The sequence below is a fragment of the Grus americana genome, chromosome 6, assembly GCF_028858705.1.
Source record: "Grus americana isolate bGruAme1 chromosome 6, bGruAme1.mat, whole genome shotgun sequence".
Taxonomy (NCBI): Eukaryota; Metazoa; Chordata; class Aves; order Gruiformes; family Gruidae; genus Grus; species Grus americana.
Window position 1 is genome coordinate 19,497,408 of NC_072857.1, and position 22,182 is coordinate 19,519,589.

At 35.0% G+C, this 22,182-nt stretch overlaps 1 protein-coding gene across 2 annotated transcripts in view; it reads right to left on the reverse strand.

Annotated features, from left to right (window-relative positions):
• The window catches only part of FAP (fibroblast activation protein alpha), a 46,824-nt gene extending 24,890 nt beyond the window's left edge, over positions 1 to 21,934 (reverse strand). Inside the window, exons 1-16 of one of the 2 annotated variants that reach the window (XM_054830165.1) lie at positions 21,847 to 21,908; positions 21,702 to 21,765; positions 21,347 to 21,431; positions 13,908 to 14,003; positions 11,919 to 12,013; positions 11,697 to 11,771; positions 11,457 to 11,509; positions 10,281 to 10,353; positions 8,567 to 8,687; positions 7,845 to 7,999; positions 6,673 to 6,776; positions 6,203 to 6,338; positions 2,750 to 2,794; positions 937 to 1,041; positions 775 to 845; positions 122 to 175 (exon numbers count right to left, since the gene is read on the reverse strand). In XM_054830165.1, the coding sequence (XP_054686140.1) occupies positions 122 to 175; positions 775 to 845; positions 937 to 1,041; positions 2,750 to 2,794; positions 6,203 to 6,338; positions 6,673 to 6,776; positions 7,845 to 7,999; positions 8,567 to 8,687; positions 10,281 to 10,353; positions 11,457 to 11,509; positions 11,697 to 11,771; positions 11,919 to 12,013; positions 13,908 to 14,003; positions 21,347 to 21,431; positions 21,702 to 21,707 (1,274 nt within the window). In that variant the 5' untranslated portion in view covers positions 21,708 to 21,765; positions 21,847 to 21,908. Of the gene's footprint in view, positions 1 to 121; positions 176 to 774; positions 846 to 936; positions 1,042 to 2,749; positions 2,795 to 6,202; positions 6,339 to 6,672; positions 6,777 to 7,844; positions 8,000 to 8,566; positions 8,688 to 10,280; positions 10,354 to 11,456; positions 11,510 to 11,696; positions 11,772 to 11,918; positions 12,014 to 13,907; positions 14,004 to 21,346; positions 21,432 to 21,701 lie in introns of both variants that reach the window. The other variant, XM_054830166.1, reaches the window with a different exon arrangement.
• Between the last annotated feature and the right edge of the window lie 248 nt (positions 21,935 to 22,182).

A 22,182-nucleotide genomic window follows, 5' to 3' on the forward strand; every position in this document is an offset into this window, starting at 1 on the left:
TTAGTTAAAATAGATTGTGAAATTACACTTTAAACATTTCAAAACTAAATTATTTTACTGACAAATCCAGACCTATCTTCTATCAACCTAGTATCATTACGATAATGTTGATAACACTTACTTGTAAATGTTCCTTCTTCCTGGATAGCCTTCAAATTCATTGCTTGAATAGAAACTGTAAATTCATGTATATGTTAATAAATAATCCATAAAGTGATGACCTATGAACCAGCATCAAGATGAAAAGCCGTCTTGGAAGTTAACTTAGACTTTTTGAGATTTCTGCATGTGATGGAAGAGTAAGTTAAGCTTATATACTTTTCATCTTAATCGAACTCCGATTAGATGACAAATAAACCATATAAATAAGAGTTCCATCTTAATTCTCATGAGCTAATCACTCCAATTATGTAAGATGTTACTATTATATAGTAACCTGAATCAGAGACCATAAAAACAGATGACTGAAATAATTGCAAATTGTGTGAGGATTAACCACGTACTTAAATTTAAGTATTTCTAAATAAGTCTCTCTAAGATGGGTGATTGAAAATCAATAGAAAAATGAGGGCAATTTGCAAAGAATGTCCCATAAGTAACCAAGTTTGCAAACCTATGCAGTACCTTTGTATACAAATTTGTTGTGGATGCATTCAGATACAAAACAAATTACATTTAGTTATAACTTGATGAGTTAACAAATGGTGTCCCAATGATTAAGTGTTGCTTTTACTGACAACACTCACAACCTGTTCTCTTCTTCATGATACTTACATTGCATCATTTGTTACTCTGAAAATGTATATTGCCTCCCATTCTCCACTTGTAATTTGGATTGCATTCTCCTGTGAAGCAAGACATGTAAGTTACTGAATATTGTAGAACTATTTCAGGAACTTACCAGTAGATAAATGTAGACCACGTTGCTTGACTTACCACAGAGTCATTGATGTAATGAATATGCTTATAACCATTTTTGTCACTAAAAATTTTGTAGTATGAACTGCTGTCTGATGTAAAATATGGTGCAGAAACAAAGAACTGGAACAATGGAAGAAAAATAGTAGATGAGACATAAGTAAGAGTGTCCAAGCTGTTTAGCAGATTATAGTACACATACTAAAAGTAACAAGACTATTTAATCAGTTCACATAGAACAAAGTACTTTCCACAGGTTTTTACCTGTGATATTCAATCTTCCAGGCAGTACACATTACAATTTCTAACCTGTCATGTCAGATTTCTTAAGCTGATAATATAGATACCTCAAGTGCTCCACAAATGCAAGATCTCTACTTGTAAGTGGAATAATTTGTTTCCATATTCTGAATCACCTTTCTTTAGTTATTTAAAAATAGGTAGAGTTGATTTTTACAAAATAAGTTTCTGAATAAAGCTAATGTTCATGAACGGTGCCAGACTGAAAATCCTGTGGACCACAGAGTTTGGCCAATTCACTGAGCAAATACAGCGCTAAGCAAATGGATATCTGAAGTTTTCCATAGTATTCTGCTAATGTTAAATAACAAGTTATGCCAGATAAAACCACTCTACTTTTGTTTCCTTTCAAACCATCACTTCTTTACTAAAATTGCCAGTCAAGGATGAGTTATTGCAACTGTGAGTTTTATTTTCAAAATATGAACACAGAAAAATGACCTACAAGCACTTCAAGAACAGCACCAAACATTCCTGAGTATGACTTTTGAATAATACTAACCCAAGCTTGACTAGAACCTGTGACCTCAAGCTAAATTGTTCTGGATCCCGCTTCTAATGTTCCTAATGCTTGAAATCCCAGAGAGGCTAAAGCAGGTATTTATGCAGGTGTGCAATTTCTTTAGTTTTAATAAAAATCTGCCATCACAACCTCAAGTAAAAAGGAAGAGATCAAGTAAAATAACTAATCCTTGTGTAAATGTCAATCTTCACTTTAAATGAAAATAATTCTCTTAAAGGGTAGTGTACTGAAAATCGAAACTCTCAGTTAAGTCCACTGCAGGATATTCAGGCACATTTGAGGTTCCCCATAAGTTCTGGTAACTTCACCTGCATGAGGAGTAAACATAAGCAATAATACATATTCACTGTTAGAATATATGGCTGTAAATACTGATCTCATGCTCTTACAATTTTCTTGCAGGCTTGTTTTTTACTGTGAGTTCCCAAAGATATGTGTTATATCTCTTCCAAGATAAAGGTTACTGGGTAGAGAAAAATTCTTTCGCTTAGGGGTAACTGCAGAGAACTATCAACTACCCTTGTAAGTGGGGTGTCTCACCTTGAAGGTTCCTCCCTAGCTGAAGATGTGCAGCACTTGGCACTAAAACTGTGCTCTGAATGGACAGGATTTATTCATAAAATGCTATGGTATGACCGATCTTACCTCTTGCCCTAGTGACATCAGAGGAATTTGACATCTATTCTTTGCCTCCAGGATACTTCTAAGAATTACACTGTGGTATGAATCTACCTCTTTTCATGACTTCCCTCCCTTAAGTATAGTGTCTAATCAGTTGGTCTAAGATTTGCAAAAGGAGACAGAAAAAGGATTTTTAAACTCAGAAAGCAGGTAGCCAGATACTATGCCTAACACAGCATCAAAAGTCTCAATCCTACAGTGCAAAAGGTTTAAGCAGTAGTGTTGTATGACTCAGAATGGTGCTTCATATTTCAAAACACTGCTGTGAAGATGCAGAAAGCTGTAGCTTTTCATTAAATCAAAATAGAATATAACAAAAAAACCTACTCCGCCTGCCCATCCTGTCTGACTCTCTTCTATGTGCTGTTGATTCTGAAAAACAAAATCAAATGTACACTCTTTAAGAAGTTGAAGAATGATTTTATGGAGATTCAAAATCTTCAAATAAAAAATCTGTAGCTGCCTGTAAAAGACAATTTCAGAATACTTGCTAGGAAGGTTCAGGGACTTGAAGGTTGTCAGAGGTAAATAATATTACTGTATTAATACCATTATGTTAGTTATGTTAAAATATTATTTTTCAACAGCTGTCATCAGAGCTAAATAAAATCTAAAGTAATTGTTTTAACCTTATGCAACATTTTCACTGAAAGCAAGAATTAAAAACTACTTAGTCTCAGGAATTTTTCAGTAACAAAAAGTAAAATAATTTCAGGAATAATATTAAAAATCTGTGTTAGATTCTCAGCTGGTTCATTTGACATATTTTCTTTCATTTCAAAGCTGTGATGTTGATTTATAAAAATGGATAATGTGAGTACTAGGTACATCTTTCAAAAGTAAACCTTAAAAACCTTAAAAATACAAGCCAAATACTTTAACTAAGTACATAGAAATCAAGGGTCTCCATATTTGTGGCTCAGCTTACAGATATTAAAGGGCCTCGTTTTCAACACTTAAAAAATCTCACAAATAACATATTTAGAAAGAAGAATTAAGGACTGGCAAAGATAACGTAGGCAGCAAAAATCACCCAGATTATAATGGGATAATGAATATAAGTTTAGCAGGTCTTAACTCCTTCTAACATTCTTAAAGCTGATTTTAAAAAAATGACTTATATGAAGCATAAACGTATCAGTATCTTCTGTACCTAAAGGTACTTTTACATTTTTATTAATGTTTTAATTCTAAAGTTTCTAGTGAATTTTCAATACAATCAATGTATTTCTTTTTTATCTTGCAAACTTTTCCTTATACTGTTCATTTAATATAGTATTTCTTTACAGTCTGAAATAAATTCAACAAGTTTGCTTTCTAAAAAATATTGTTTGCACTTGTTATCCTCAATGTAATCTCATTAGCATTCAGAATCATGCTTTCTCCCTTTCCACTTAGTCCCTGCAAACTGACTTATCTGAGCAAAAGTTGCAGGTGCTTGCCCCTTAGAAGACTGTTTAGTACTTTGCAAGGGCTCCACTGAGCTATTAACTCAGATGGATTTTATTTCTTTTAGGATAAGAAGAATTGGATGTATTGTTTTATATCTGCATCCTAAATTTATTTTCCTTTCTTTAAATTAAGGCTCAGATCTTGATGACATAGTACATTTAGGATATATTTAACTTATCTCATATGAGTTCTATGGGATTTTTCTGTGTATTAAATTACTTACAGAATTTAATTAGACAACTGGCATCTTTATAGGAAATCCCAATTTCACAAATACATGCCTAGCTTTTGCTCACATGAATAGTTTTGTTGAAGTCATATTGGTTTCTATGGTTTATTCACATAAGCAAGACTTGAACACATGAACATTTCTGATGAATCAACACTTTAGGAACATTTTGTGGATTATATTTTGTTATTATTTTCAAGTACATAAAGCCTAGCACATTTATTGTACATTAGAGTCTTGATTTAATCTGAAATCAACAAGAGAACTATTTTTGCCAATGGAAACATACAGAGATATACTTTCTAACGGCAAATAGAGCTAATGCAGCACTCCCATCTGTTCACACTCCTTCAATTGGCCATTTGTGCAAACTTTAATGTGATAAAAGCATTGTATCACTGTATAAATATAGAAGTATAGAAACGTCAGTAGTGACTCCATAAATAAGGTTTCAAGGAGAAATGCAATTAAACAAGGATCATGAACACGGTCCTGCAAGATGTTAATTGTTCTGGTCTGGTTCCAGCAAAGCAATTAAGCACATGCTTAATTTTAAACACATAAATAGACCTACTGAAATAAATACAACTGCTTACATGCTTAAAGTTAAGCTTGCATTAAAGTACTTTGGTGGATTGTGGTAGAATCCTAAAACCCTTGGTTGCTTTTTTTTTCTGTACATTAAAATATTTAGTTATTAAAATGTAGGTTACTTGGAGGTAAGACAGAGATTCAGTGCTCATGTACTTATAAAGTGGAACAATTATTTACGAAACACATCAAATGCTGCAGTAAATATGTATTTTTTTCCTAATAAATTAAGATATTTCACTGTGTAAAATTATTTCAATGATAATATTTTTGAAACAAGACCTTAACTTCCTTTTAAATTTGCAACAATTGTCATATCATGGAGGAATAAAAATTATTTTCAGCTTGGAAATGCTGTGTCAATAAACTCTGAATTTACAATTTATCAGTTATACAGAACACTTTTATAAGTATTCTTGCCTTTTATTTCCTACTAGTTCAAGGTTTCAAGCCTAATGCTAGTTTTTATAGGTGTTCTGTACCATAAACTCTAAAAACAAGACATGCAAGCAGCATCAATACTAAAAGACAATAAATGAGACTTTTGTACTAGAGTTACTGAAATTCATGGTTATCCTTTCCTTCAGGATCTATATGAATTTATCAGTGTCTACAGTCTTCAGGCTTTACAAGATCTTTTAAAGAACCATATTTTTTTTTTTTTTTTTTAGAAAAATACATACGTAAGATCTGTATGTAAGATCTGTAACTACCTACATATAGGTATAGATAGGTAGGCCATACAAGCTATCATTATGCTCAACAGAACATGGTTTTCCCTCCAAACTGTCTTAATGATAAAATGAGATATTTAAACAAAATGTAGAGCTACTCTTGCACTGAGCCTGAAGTTTTCTTTTCAGATCTGAAAAAGGGATTGGGTTTCCGAAAACTTGCTTGCTTTCTCCAACTGTATGATTTGACAAGATAGAAGAATTTCTCCCTCCTGAAAACCTGCATTACTTTTAATCTGTATGTTCTTTTAACTAATTTAACATCAATCATAAGGGATGTGATTTAGTCAGACTTAGTAGGAAATTTCAATGTGGTATAGTATAAAAAGAGTTTCTTTAAAAAACAATCAAGATCCTATATGGTTCCACTTTTGAAGATGAGGAAGCAAGAAGGAACTAAGCAACAGTATTGAAAGCTGCTCAACAGCATTCTTCTTATTTTTGTTGCTTTCAGTGTTATTTAAGTCTCATTAGAAAAATATTTTGTTGATTTTATTTCTTGTTGGTGCAATTAAATTTTTCACCCTTCCCCCAGCATTTAAAATATTGAAAAAGGTATCACTGGTAGCTAAAAGATGAATGTGATCAAACACTGGAAAATACAATTATGGCAGACATACAATTATTTTCTAAAAGAATTCAGGGCAAGATTATACTTCTGTAAGTAAGTCAGAGCAACCTATGCATGACCAGTAGGGATTAAAATAGCTATGCAGATGGGATAAGCAAATGTTAATTTCAGCAATGTTAAATTTATATTTCCAACTTTATTACCTCTGGACAGTCCCAAGTATTTGAATTTTCTTTGAAGTCACAAATAGCTAAAACTGAAAAATTCTGGATTCTCTTTAGCCATTGCACACAGATTCGACTATCCGTTACCCAAGTAAGCCAAGCAAAATAATGATCACTAAAAAAATAAAAGAAAAAGAGAAAAGTGGTGGTTGTTAAAAAACAGGAATATAGAAGCATTGCTACAGATAGTATCCCCCATATTGCTCTGTGGAAGACAATAGCAAAGCTTCCATTGTCTTAGGGATTTTTTTGTCCTTTGTAACAATGTGTCATATGAACAGACAGAATCAAAATACGACATTTCTAGTTAGCTTCTGACCCATCTAGAGATGAATATGGCACTCCACTGTTAGAAGAGAAAACAACTCAGAGATTCAAGCATTTAAAAGAAATAGAGAAAAACCTTTTTTTTTTAGAAAAAAGAGAAGACATATTTGAGGGCACACTACCTGGATGCTATGACTGCAGGAACTGGGACCTCCTTAGGACCAAACACTTCAGTGTTAATAGTGTCCACAATAAACACTTTAACAGTAGGATTTTTAGCCCCAGCCTTCAAAGAAAATGTATCAGGTTATTCAAATCAGGCTCTGAACAATTCAGATTAAGAAAAATTACAACGTTTTTTGCAGGAAAGGAGATAGGATACAAAATATGTATTCAGTTGGGTATAATAGGGCAAATGTGGTCTTATAAGATCTCCAAATGACACTACAGCAGTAGTACGTTACTTAACTTTTCATTATTTCATATATAAAGAACAGTCAAATTTAGTGTCTTTCTATACAGAAAACATGCTTGATGGGAAACAGCATTCTATTTGCAGTGTGGATCTTTGCAGCACACACTACACTTAATTTTGCATAAAAATCCATTGTATTCACATGATTACAAGTGCTCTTTGACATCCCAGCTGTGAAATAAAATGGTTTGGCTTAAACTGATTTCATACTAGCTTATTCATTGCATACAGTATTAGCTTTTTAATTCTCCTCCATGTGTGGACCACCCAGCTTTACTTTAGAACTGCAATGCAGCTGACTGATCAGTAACTTCTTAAGATACATTAACATGGTCACTTGCAATCATATGAACATGACAGGTCCAGTCAGGAGAGCTCTCTAGTATATGCTGAAGAAATGCCAACCCCAAACCTTCTGGCCTTAGATCTAGCACTTGAAAGCATTTAAAATTCAAAGCCCCTAGAGATCAAAAAGCACTATGAAGTGTGCAAATAAACTGAAGCTGTCATAGCCTTTATTCTTCAAAATAAAAAATGTCTCATAATTCATTTACTGTAATGAAAAATAACAACCACATAGTTAACACATCACAATAAGTAAACTGAATTGAAAAAGCAAGGCTTGATCATGCAAGCATGCACTTTTGCACATGTTTTTTACTTACATGAGTAATTCCATTTATTTAACTGATATTATTAAATATCTAAATTTTTGAATGTACCTATATATCTTTTCAGAACTTGGCCTAAGTTTGTTTTCTTTCATTAATTTAGGCCACAATGGATTTAACCACTGTAATACTACCAGCACAGTTAATTTTATCACTGTCATAACTCATTTCTCAACAGAAGGTAAGTCAAAAGAATGGGAAAACATACCTTTGGGTATGGGATAATTATTTTTCTAGGATACTGGTCCTCACCAAAATATGAATATTCAATAACTGGTATGTCCGAATCATTAAATTGTACATATGCTAAATATTTTCCACTTGGAGACCACCACAGTGCATATTTTGTCGCTAGCATTTCCTCTGAGGAGAAAAAAATCATTCAGAATAGTTTATCATTGTAATCTATCTATCTTCTAATCTATTTCAGCATTCTACTCTTAGCAACCCAGACATGTAAAGAGAGTTACACTAAATAAATAACACCAAACATATTGCAATACATCTCAATTTTGAAAGGACTTAAGAACTCTCAAAACAGGCACACAGATCCCATTTAACTCATTTGGGCTTTTTGTGTATGCATGTGTTTATATTTTTAAATTTTTTTTGATGCACTGAAGTGCCAAATTTTCACCAAAATTAAAACTTCCATTAAAGCTTAATTCCCAACCACTGCCTGTGTAGCAGAAGGAAGCCCAGTTTGTAAAGTTCTGATATAGTTTCAGTAACAAAAGACTCAGGATTTTGGTTACACCCTATGAATATAAAATACAGTCATCATATGGTAAATAAAATATGGACATGAAGTAATCCTGAGGGCTCTAAAAATAATGTATCATCACAGATATTTTAGAATGGATTGTGAGAACCAGGTAATCTAAACAAAGCATTTAACATGTTAGTTGTTGTCCTTCAAGATTTACTTACCTTCATAGACCCAATCAGGAATCCCATTAAATATTTCATTCTGTTTTCCATCACTAGTTAGTTTAATTGGAGCCTCTCTTGGACTTTGTTTCAAATAGATATTATTCTGATATACATATACCTAAAGACAAGAAAGTATTTCTTATGAGTACAGGCACCTATAACAGGGGCTCGAGTAAGATCTTCTGCAGTCAATACTCTTACATTATACCAAGAAGAAGACATAATGAATACAAAATGGGACATAAACACTACACTAAAAGCCCTTGCAAATTCTGCAGGAATAGGTACCTCAGTAAATAAATTATACATTACAGGCCAAATACTATGTTCAATTATATCAGAATAAATCCTGAACAACTCCTTTGATTTTAATAAACTTCAGAGAATTCTGTGGCTAGCTTTGGTGTGGAAAATAATGATAAAAAAAATAATAAAAAAATCTTGGAAACTCATTCAAATTGCTGTGTTTAAGAGACCCTCAGACAAAGTGTTTTCTGATTTTTCCTTTTGATTCCACCAAAACTAGGAGACAAAAACAAATACATAACAACTAAAATGAAAATAATTGAACTTTTCTAAACCTATCAAAAGGCCTAGCTGATGTGAAATGAGACAAAAAAAGGTTTTACTCTGTCTGTGCTCGTTTGTTCCTTTCTAGTAAATTAGTTACCAAAAGAGAGTTCTTGCAACAAATGCTTGCAGGCCTTGAGTATCTCTAAATTTCAATGAAATGAACAAACATATGGTTAAGGAATCAGCACCAGAAACAGAAAATCATGTCTTTTGAAGCCTAAGCATTTGTTAGCAACATCAGTGTAACATTTTAACTACTTTCTGCTTTAAATGAAAAACAAAGCATGTCCTAAAACTCTCAGATAAAATACAAGGGCTATTGTATAAAAATATCACAGACTATTATTACTAGGAAGATAGGAAACTATCTTAATTGGGTGCTGTCTTCAGAATTCTTGATAAAGAAAATAACAATATTTGAGAGATCTAATACTCTCCTAGAACATAGAAAAAAATTCCTAATAAATTATCCATTCATATTTAGCCAGCTCTAAATTTCTGAAATTAGTATGCTGTTTAGAACTTTTTCTTGCACAACTATTTTGTCAATACTGGATAAGTAGTTAAAAAATCACTATTATTGGGCTGATACTTCAGAACCGAGAAAAAGTTTGTAAACTTGTTACTATATGCAACAGGTCTATTACAACTACTGAGAAATACATACTTGGCTATCAAGTAGGTAAAAAAAAAAAAGAAAATAACATTTTTTTTGTAATAAGAATCTGGCAGCCATTTCCTAGAGTAAAAATTTTAGAAAAGATTTTAAATGCTGCATCTCCAAATCTCCGTAGTAAACTCATGTGTTATACAGTCTCAAAAGAAAACACATTGGTTTTCAGGCCTTGAAACTACATTTAATCCTATATACAATTATGTTGGTCAATTCTTGATAAGAATCTGGCTAGTGAACTGAAACATGTAACGTAGCTGTGAACATGGATTCTTCTATGGAGACACAGCCAAGTTCAATTTTAACAAGTTAAAACTGTTTCCTTTGTCATTCTTGCTCACAACCAAGGTTAATACACACAGGCCTGTCAAAAATACGGCCTAACAAAATAATAACCAAAGGCAAATAAATGTCTTGAAGCCATACAAAACAAAATCATTCTAGCGCTTCATTATCTTTACTGACCAATTTGTGTCCAACGGGTGACCAGGATATATACTGAATTTTATGTGGAAGCTGATTTTCTGTTACAAAACCACTAAAAAAAGGAAAGAAGTTGAGATGGCTTTTTGCGCACAGTGCAAATGGATCATTATACTGTACATTCATATAAAATTCATGAAGGGCTGTATTTTCTAACAGCTTATTGTTTTTTGAGCAATGCAAAATTAAGGCAGGCAGTAAGACATGCAGTAATGTGATGGTGTGCACCAGCACTCCTAAAAGCTTGCAACTCAACCCTTTGAAAACATATTCAACAGCCTAAGAAGCCAGCCTTATCTCTTTCTAAATACCGCACAAGCATCTACAGTCATTTGCTTTATCTGCAGCCTGCATTACAGTCTCAGCAAGTTACTGGGAAATGTGAACTCAGGATATAGCACACTGAGGCAAACATAACAGCAGCAGTTACAACATTTGTTAAGGATGATGACCCACATGCAGTATCTCTCTACTCACATTAGCCTGCAGCAATCTTTTCCTGTCACCTTGAGCCAACAGTTTCCCAAGAATGGAGCAGCTCAGTGCAGCCCCTGTTGCTCAGAACTAAGAAGCATTTGGTCATGCTGCCACTTATGACATGAAAAGGTGACTGAGGAGGCCAATGGCCTCCTTTGAACTTGGGTGGAAAGAGGGGTGGTTTGGGGCAAATCTTGCGAAAGAGACCAAATGGCATGGGAGAAGCTTTAAACCTTTGAGGAACCCAAAATGGGCTGTTACAAGATCACTGAAGCACTAAAGGATATGTGAGAGTTTCACGAAAGCTAAAGATTAGATTAACCATAAAAAGGATGAATTAGACACCAGAAGAGCATGGAAACATCAGGTGTGAGACTGAAGTGGACACAAGCAGCCAAGACAGGGTGGGACAAAATTATGCAAAGAAGAAAAAGAGATGAGAATCTTGAGCAGTGAAAGTTTTAGGGCATGAAATATAAACCAATCCAGATATCCTGATGAGTAGATGAAAGGACTGTATGATTTTGTTACGGGCCATTTTTTTCAAGCAAACAAGTAACCTGACAGATTCAGGCAAAAGCAAAGCAGGGTGGTAGTCACTATAGAGTTTTTCGGTGGAAATGCAAGCACATCACTACAGAGTATTCGCCATAGCTCTCTGTAAGAAATGTCAGGCCTTACCCATATATAAGATCATAAATGTGGTATGATGCTGTATAAGAGTATCTCCACAGCTGCAAAAATTAAGCAAGAAAATAATATTATTAACTTGGGAAAAGATAATTTAATTAAAAATAATCAGCTGCTTTTTCTCAGCCTTTCTCAAGAAAATACCAAGAAACATTTATCCATGGCAACCACAATCAACAAAATACTAAATGAAACCAAACATTTCATCAAGTGAAATAATAAAATAATTACCTTTGAATAATTGCTTTCCAGAGCTATGAAATACTTGTCTGATGATAACACATAATTTGAAGCATTAACTTGTTTCTGAAAGATTAAGAAGTAGATTAGATTCTAGTAAAAAAACTTTAAATAAGAGTTTGATGAGTCAGGTTTTGATCCACTCACTTTTAAACTGGTACTTGAAACGCAACTGCATTTTACTGCCTTTTTATTAATTGAAAAGATACATACCATTGTGCTGTTAGTCATGATGGTAGTTGGGTAGTTCATTTCAACATTGTAAAGAATAATATCATCTTCTGCAGACTGATGAAGATATTCATTATCTTTATAAACAAGATAAAAGGGCTGTTACCTTGCACAGAAAAATTATAGAACAGATCAATTTATCAAAGTATTCACACTCCTGTCAGTGAATAGACTTTGAGCAAATATCTTTTGGCATCTATAAAAAAATACTCTTCTTCTAATGATGCCAGAGTACAGACTTATCAACAAATGGTCTTCAGGATTATTGAGTACATTCTCAAGATTACACACTGCACACAGAACCAGCTAGTTAACTTATAATTAAATGCCAGATTTTATTCTCAGTAATGTCTGATCAAGAATACCAGGGACAGACACATTGGAAGACCAGTATCATAATGTAAATGTTTTAAAGAAAACATTTGAGATCTTTGCTTGTAATTTCACCAGAACATTCTCATTTGTACAGATCCTGCAGATAACAGCCATACCATGTAACTGACACTGCATAAATGATACTTCCCTTACTCACACAGGTCCCAGAAAGCAAGGGTGAGTGGCCTTCAATGAGAACAGAATTTAACCCTACCTGTGCTCAAGATCTGAGTCACAGTTTGGTAGAGAATGAAGATCAAAATTTTAGTTTCACATCATTATTTTCACTGCTATAAACAGAGAGAAGGAATTACATACTTGGTTTAGCTAAAGAGAGAGAGACTTTAAGTTTACAAGCAGCCTGAAACATCGTATAAGGTGTTCATTTTTAGGAAATTAGATCACCCTTTGATCTTTTGAGCACACTGCTGTGATTTTTGTAACAGCATTTGTGGTGATCTTAGGCCCCCTTAGGAAGAGATATTCAAATTTAACTCCTTGCTTCTGAAGAAAAATAGGCATATGGAATGCTGTAGGCATGACTATCTATGGAATCTATGGCATGACTTTTGCTTGAGTTTTGTAACTGTTAAGAGGAAAGATAAGTCTAAGTGAGAAGGATATAAAGAAGGAAGGAGAATATTAGGTTTAGGTGACATGCTGCCTACATACTTCAGACAGAATTCTAACAAATGGTGACCTAATTTTTAAATCATACAAGTGATGTCAACATACTTCAAATTGCTAATTGTAAAACTTGAACCGCTGCTAGCAGTGTCCTGAAAGGCTTCAGTTCAGTTCTAAAATTGTGGGTTAAAACTTAGTAAGACTCCATGTGAACAGCACTATGTTTCTTGTCTCTAGTCAGAGAATAGTAATTGCTTGAGGCAGTGCATAGATAGGAGTGATAGTAGTGTGTGCTAGAATATAATTCAATCTAGCTCAAGCCTTTTGGTGCTGCTGCAATTCAATGATAAGATTAGTATTTCAGCCACACAGACACGTATATCAGCAACAATTAACTTCATGGCTTTATCTTCCACCTTAAGGAACTTGCTTAGAAACTCAACCTTATTTTTCATGCAATGCATTGGAACTCAGGAAATTCAGCAGTGTCAGCGTTTCCTTAAATGAGATAAGAATAGTTGGGCACATTGCAGAGCTAGGTACTACTGAAGACAAACAGGGCCTGTAGGACAGGCTACCTCAATTACTACAAATGGTAAGTGAAAAAGTTCTGTGATAAACACAGAAAAGGAGATTGCTTAAGAAATGACTGACACATTGACATATTTCTTTCACTTGCTGTGATGAATATGACAGCAAAAGAAATAAAACAGTGAAGGTCTCTGTAAAATTATAGCTTATACTTGACTCAAACATGTCTGTTGAAACATCAAATACCTGGAATTTCTAGAATGACTGACAGAAGAGTAAATTTCAACCATAAGTTTTGACTAGTAGATTGTTTAATTTCATAGTTAGCATTCATTCACAGTAAAGCTGGAAGAAAAATACATTTCTGAGTCTGTGTAAACCAGTCTGGAAATACACATTAGAAAGGCTTATGTATGTCTGAGAAAATGTTTTACTTACCTGACACCCAATATGGAAAAAATGTTTTATATTGGAAGTTTCCATTCAAATAATCCTCCAATGTAAGAGCTCTGGGACCATCATCTGTGTTGACAACTAAGAATAAGTCAGAAAGTTTCTGTTAATGCAATGCTGTGAAGTTATAAAAAAAAAAAGAAAAAAGAAGAAGCAATTACTAGTCCAATATTTCCTTTTTTTCTATATTTAGCACCAGGGAACAGTGAGGATAGCATAATCCTGGAGGTATGCAGAGAGTAGGCACAGCAGAAAGGAAAGTTCTCTGTTACTGTTCTGATAAGGTCCTTCAGTCTCTGAAGGACTCATCTTTAGGAATACAAAATTAGAAACTAGACAAACTAATTTATTTCACCCAGTCATTTATTCATGCAGATGTATTTACTTGTAGAAACTGTGAGTCCAAGAAAAGTATTTTCCACACAAAAGACAAATCAAAGTTTTTTTTAAAGCATAGGTTTCATGAACTTGTGTTTTAGGTAGAGACAACTATTTTAATAGGGACTTGCACATATTCGGCAGAGAGTCAAATGACAGGATGTGCATACAAACCCCTACTGCCAAATTTTAAAAATGCCTCATCAACCAGTGTTAGAAGATGGATACAAGGCTTGCAAAATAATCACCATCCACATATATTTCTTAATAGCCACACGAAAGAAATAGATGAAGGTATGTAGGTAAAAATAATGCTGCAAAGTAATGAATGAGTGAGCCCAAACTTCAACATTTTATTTGATGCTGAAAAAGAAAATTGGCAATGATTCTAGAAAGAAGACAGGTACTCTGATATTTGATTTCTTAGCAGATCAGATAGTTGCATAAAAATAATGCACAAAATTATATTTGGTTTTGTGGTTCTTGTCTGACTATGTTTCTTCCCAAAGCTAAACACCTTAAGCTAGGGCAGATTTTTAAAAACAGAATTTAAGGAGAATCAACTGGATGAGAAGAGGATAATGCTGAAAAAGCTGGCTCACTAAGTGCATGGAAAAGAAAAATGCCATTATAAAAAGGTAGAAAAAAGCCAACCCCCCCCCCAACTATGGAATTCACAAGAGAAAGAGTACTCAAAATATTTAATCCTCAAAAGACACAGGAACATTTCTGATAAAGGCCAGTTTTTAAAGTTCAGTACCATAATAATGGCAGCTTTTAAGTCTATGCATTTCGGATTCTATGCTTTTCTCCTTTAAAATCAAGGGGACTTTTGCCATGGTCTTCAGAGGTAGTGGGGATGTCACTATGCAGCCTGGTAGGTCTCTGCCACTTTCCCTGTTCCTTCAGAGCTCTCAGATGACAGGCAGATAATCAAGATGACTCATTGCCCTCAGGTTTCATATCATGCTCCATCACTTCCTCATTACAGATGCCCTCTCTGTTAAGATCACACTGACTTCCTGGGAAATGTTTCTTCGTATTCTCTTCTATGCTACTTTGTAATGATAATACACATTTTCTTCTGCTAAGTGACTGTTACTTACTGTAGAATACACATGTCAAGTTGACTGTTGACACTAGCCTTGTCTGCACTAATGCAGAAGAAAGCTGTCATGAGAAATAAAACTGAATGCCAATCCATAGGCAAAAACATACCAGTACAAACTCTGAGCTAGCACTATGTCCAGAAAAATCCCAAGAAGTTCAATAAAAAATTAATCCCTCTTGCTAATACCGTGACTATACATAATAAATCCCTTGATACATTAATGATAAGCACAGAAGATGGCAAACTCTTAAAAAATGCATAGAAAATAATTCCAAAGAAGAATCCACTTCTATTTATATTGAGAGGCGGTTACTTATCACTAGTTTTCAGTTTAAATTCTCTAACTGAATATGCCTATTAGCAAAAGAAATCCACTGTTAAGATCTGTTTCCATGGTTGGATGTATAGAAGGCTTAAATTTGCAGTCCTATTTGATACTTTAATCTGGTAAAATTTCCTGGTTTCTTTTCTCAGCTTAAGAGGAGTTTTTACTAAAAAGACAAGCAATATCACAAATGTCTCATCTCTGGTCTAATTTTCACAGCTCTAATTTAAACCTTTATTCTGTTAGCCATCTCACCCTTACATACTTAATATTCTGTGATAATTTATTATGACTGCTAATGATTTTCAAAATGTGTCCAGTCCTATCTGAATTTCTACCAATGGACTGCAAAAAATGTGAACACAACTATTTCTTACTTGATTACTTATAATTTTGAATGCTCGTTTCTAGGCAACAGAAGATATATTTAAATGTTTTAATTAGAAGCAGCATCTTTCATTAAAAGCAGCATCTCTGGACTGAGAGCAGTCCTGAGGAGAAAGACCTGGGGTGCTGCTGGATGAGAAGCTCAACATGACCCAGCAATGTATGCTTGCAGCCCAGAAGCCAACCGTATCCTTGGCTGCATCAAAGGAAGTGTGACCAGCAGGTTGAGGGAGGTGATTTGCCACCTCTCCTCCACTCTCGTGAGACCCCACCTGGAGTACTGTGTTCAATTCTAGGGTCTCCAGTACAAGAAGGACATGGATCTGTTGGAGTGAGTCCAGAGGAGGGCCACAAAGATAATCAGAGGGCTGGAGAACCTCTCTGATGAGGACAGGCTGAGAGAGTTGGGGTTGTTTAGCCTGGAGAAAAGGCGGCTCCGGGCAGACCTTAGAGCAGCCTTCCAGTACCTGATGGGGGCCTACAGGAAAGCTGGAGAGGGACTGTTTACAAGGGCATGGAGTGATAGGACAAGGGTTAACTGCTTTAAACTGAAGGAGGGGAGATTTAAATTAGATATTGGAAAGAAATTCTTCATTGTGAGGTGGTGACGCACTGGAACAGGTTGCCCAGAGAGGTTGTGGATTTCCCCTCCCTGGAAGTGTTCAAGGCCAGGTTGGATGGGGCTTTGGGCAACCTGGTCTAGTGGAGGGTGTCCCTTGCCCATGGAAGGGGTTGGAACTAGATGATCCCTTCCAACACAAACCATTCTATGATTCTATAATTCTATGATCTTTAGTTGTTTCCTATAATTGTTGCTGATTCTTTCTTCTGTACCTAAAGACTGGTTAAATAATAGTATTTGAAATCTCTGCTCACAGAGCAGACCCTAACATGAAAAGTACTTTACATGTCTGCTGCACTACATAGACATTGATTTGGATGGCTGTTGGTAGGCTTGGTAAGTTCTTTTGATGTGTTTCATTTCTCCATGAAATAACAAAGATGAAAAAAGATGCCCCGGGACAAAAAGGAGGCAAATAGCAGAGCCAACCACAGAAACAAAAGCTTACCAAATTTCAACTTTGCTCTTTTCCCTTCACCACCTCCCTGTCTCAGTTTGAATCCTTTATGGTCCACTTGCATTCATGTACAGGGTGCAGTTCTGTATTTCTCTGTGCACTGAACTGGTTATTTTGCTTCACAGGGTAACTGTTTTATATATTCCATGATCATAATTATTCACTCATGCATTTCAGTGTGTTCTATTTACATGTATAACTGTGGTGATAAAAGCCTGTAAGCATCTATTGCCACTGGCTTTATGCAGATACCTTCTCCTTTACTGTTCAGTTCACTGTTGTGAGAGAGCTTAATAAAACACAGAAAGCAGAACTTTCAATTATATTAAACTCAGATTAACTTTATGCACACCAATCCATCAAAATTCTGTTTGTATTATGAGGATTATTCCCTTTCAAAGATTGGATGTGAGTATGCCAACACAATCCTTGCTTTACATTTCAAAGCCCTGCTGGCTTATCCCACAACATGGTATAATGTGCATCCATAAAAATTGTGTCTACCTCTGCCAAATTAAACCAAGTGTACATAATAATCAGAAAGTGTTCTGGTTTCTGTATTTGTTATTTTTATATATATTTTTATATTTGTAGCTGTATATATGTATTTATATGTATTTAATACATATGTATTTTTATATGTATTTTATTTAGCATCCACTGCTACACAGCAAATAGATTACTTGCCAAAAGAAAACTGGTTAGCATCTTGAGACAGCCAGCTTTCAGATGGTATTATAGTCTGCTTTGGGACTAGAATGTCCACTCTTATCTCTGTGGGCTGATGCTGAATAGCTAAAGCACAAGCTCCTTCAACACTTGCAGGTAAGACAGCCTTCCACTTGAGGAAACCACAGCCCAGTTCAGCATCAGAAATTAATTCCAACGCTCCTGATCAGAAAGATTTTAGCATGAATTCCTACCAATTTTTATGCAATTTAAAGTACCAAACAGAAGAGGTATACATTAGTCTAATCCATCTTAATATTGTTTTTTATTACTCTGTTCTAATAATCTTATGATAGCTCTCTGCCACCAGCATACAGATCACTGTGGCTAGGTTTATACTATTACTTAGATCTGAGCCTGAACTCGTAGCTAAGACTGAACCACCAGATTTTGGTGGAAGCACACTTTCACAGTAATCTATTGATTTTCAATTACAAGAAGCTTCAGCAACAGCTGAGAGTTTATAATCTCTGCTTGTCACTTGCCAGTTTTGATAGATGGCCAAGAAGATGAGAATTTCTGCTTAACTTTATTTCTGTTTTAAGTCTAATATCCAGGCACATATTTCAATTAGAAAGCAGCAACTAACAATTCCATGCCAGCAACGGAATTCCTGACTGGAAGCATTTTTCTTCCACTCCACAATGTTGGAAGCTACCCTGTTTGACTTTGCATCGGAACAGAGGAAGGCATTTATTGAATCAGAAAATGGATTTGGCTGGGGTGTAGCAAAGGACACCACCAGTTCCTGAGAAACTGGCTGCTCAACACTTCCTGGCTGAGAAATATGCTCTATCACCTAATGTGCAACATTAGAGAACTGAGGTCTTGGTCTCAGACCTAGGTCAAGTGTACAATGGGAACAGAAACATTGACAGGCAGGATTCTGGATATTCATTAAAAATAGCAGAAGAAAAGATTAATTTGAAGCCTAAGCATACATTCAGTTAATTGTAACTCTGCCTGTGGTTCTGCTATTGCTTTTCAACTGCAGACAGGTGGTTTCTTTCTTGTTTATGCTGCAGAAGAACACGACTAGGTATACCAGTGTACAAGGGAAAAGAACCTGTCTGAACTGTTTAGAGTTGGGTTATCATAGTAAGGGAAATCACACAGCACATTCCTAACTCAAAGAAATGTCAAGACACTGTCACTAATTTCTTAGACATAGATGTCATTCACTATATTGAGATTGCCTGCTTTGCTTCTCTCAGCCTCACAGAAATTGTGTAATAACTGCAACTAAGTATTTCCCCCGACTATCCTCTCCAAACAGAAAATTATTTTCCAGTATAACTTTTGAGAATTTTTCACATTTTGATACTCTTCCATGTGTAAACCAAAACCAGCTATCACATTTTGAGAAGTTTGAAGAACATGAAATTACTGGAAACTTAGCAGACAAACCCAGAACTAAATATTTCTTCGAGTTCTTTCAGAATTACAGATGACACTTCTCTTTGCTGATTTCTTAAGCAGAAATTTAGTCGATGAGACATTTCTCATATGCAAAGAATTGTCTTTCTAGGTTGCCACATCCTTCCAGTTAAGCAGTAGTAAAAGTGGAATGTACAAACAGCATTCCATCCCTGTAGCTATTTCCGGTCTGTCTTCGACTTGCAAAATTTGTAACAGCAAAATTATTTTATATTTCTTCCTTTTACAACTGATCAGTAGACTACTAAGAATTCAAAAAGTTTTAGGCATTTAAACAGATAAATGCAGCACTTGCAGTTCCATCTGAGAATAAGAAGCCATAACCAGATGTGTTCAACATAATTGTGCATTCCACAATTGTCTAAAATGCTCCTTCAAAAGCATTCTGTAAAGTAATTCTGTAAGGTAAATTCTTTATCATCCTACTGGATCTAAATGTCATGTCTGATATGGCTGGTTACCAAGCTGCTATTCCAAGAAACCATAGAGATGAAAAGACTTCTTCGTAAGGGCTCACGTACTGAAGAGGCTCAGACTAAGACCAGTGAGCTGGTATGTGATAACTTCAGAAGCGAAAAGTGTATTCACTTCCTCCTACAGTACCTTCTTTAGCAACTTCTTCACGCTGCCAAACTAATCCTTGGTCTCCGACCTCTTTGTTTCCTCACTGCTCTTTTTTATTTAAATCTCATAAAAATATTTTGCCCTGTTTTAACATGCAGACTTGGTATGAGTAAGTCTGACTTGATACCATACATTTATCTAGTAATGAAAGCTCAGATTTGACCATGCTTAAGCTAGCCAAAAAATCCGGCATTGACAGTAAAAGTCAAACCTATCACTCTGAGGTGGCATCTCTTCCTGGCACTGACTCCCACCTTGATATAATCTATCCTCGTCTTCACATGCTGCATAACAGAATCAACGCTAACTACTTCAGAAACCTCCAACCCCTCCCTCAACAAAACAACCCGTGATAACCATGTTCCACAGAAATATCAGGTAGGAAAGAGATTTCACCTTTCACAAAACCTGCATATTAACTACAGGACTTAACTTTCACAAGACTTAAGCAGATAGCTGATTTTATAACATTTAGTTGTAAATGCAAAACTGATTTCTTCATCTCAGTCACCCTGCCAGCACATGAACAAAGAATAATAACAGAAAAAAAAAATCCCTTTAAATAGATACTGTTACTAGAATATAGGCTTTTTATTACTATTTTAATTATTTCATTGCCATTCAATTAATCTGCTATAGTGAAAGGGACATACAAATACTTATATTGCCCTTACTATGCCTCTAACAGAGAAAAAATACCACCAAGTCGGTGCCACTCAGGCTCCAAATTTCAAACCACATTCACTTCAAACTTTACCAGAGGACTCAGCAGACCACACTGTGTTGATTTACCTACAGCTGGCATAATAATACTAGAGCAAGCTATGCATCCCTATTTTATACAATGCTGACTTTAATTTTCAAATGCAATCTTAAGTATGTTCACAAATAATTCATCATACTCTACCTACAACAAAATGTTTAACTTGTAATTGGATAGGGAACTTCTGTAATTATTACACAACCATTTAAAACCAAATACAAGTTCACCAAGCTAAAGGAAATTACTAAAGGTTTGTGAGAGTCTTCTAACCCCTAACATAAAAAAATAACATAATATGAGGAGATCTGAGAATTATTTTTGTAGTCCTGTCTAAGAACATTATATATCATGCACAATAGAGTTAATTCAAATGCTTTTCACTTCAAGGAGTTCCTTGTTTCAACATCTGCTGGCATTTCAATCCTACCTTCAGGATATTGCAGCTGTCAGTACATTTCTGTAAAGTGATAAAGCCATAACAATACTGACAGGACAATCCTAAAGGTAATTTGACAAACTTTTGTGAACTTTAGAAGCCACAGTAGCTAAAGATACTGTGTTTTACACTACATTAGATTATAAATGCCTTACCTCTTGATGGAAGCAGTATAATACACATAAGTAATAAGGAAAGCAAAAGGCATATAACCACACCAAATATGATTTTTAGCTGAGTCTGCAGGACAGAAACAAACAATAATTACATTTATAATATTGCCTGAAGCACAGTTCTATGGCTTGTAAATAATTAAGTCCTCCCACCCTCTCTAACTGCTGCAAGCCGTCCAAGCAACAAACAAAAATGTCCCTGTAGTACATTTGAAAAGACTTCCCTTTCCTTTTTCTTTAAATACTTTCACATCAGAGCCTGGCCTTGTGCAATAGCTGACAGTTTAAAACAACAGATGTAAATGTTACCAAAAGCTGAATTCAGCAGCATACAGACCTTCATTTTCCGCTCGTATTCTAAAAGAATGTAAATTCTCTCTTCTGGGTGTTGGTCAGTGGATCTAGGAGAGAAGTTTGAAAAGGCAGTGTCTGTTTTCACAGTTGGAGGCCAAACCTCTGGCAGCCTTTTTTTTCCTACATACTTTTGAAAACTGTGCCAAATTTCAAAGGGTTTCCATAAAATTAGAAACAGGCTTTCGGGGAAGTTCTTGAACCAGAAATGGACAGTGGGTGGCTATAGGGGTGGTGATTATATACTTCCCATCAATGTGAGCTGTAACCAACATCTGCTTACACTAACTTAAGGGGTTTATGACTCAACAGTTACTTGATATGTACTGTTTTTCTCTGAAAAGTATCTACTGTGTATTTTGGCAATCCTCACATTCTCAGGACATAGTCATGACCTTATTTCTACTCTCTACAGAGAAATCAAAAGAAAATCGATTGGCTTTATTGTTTATATATAATTCATGTAT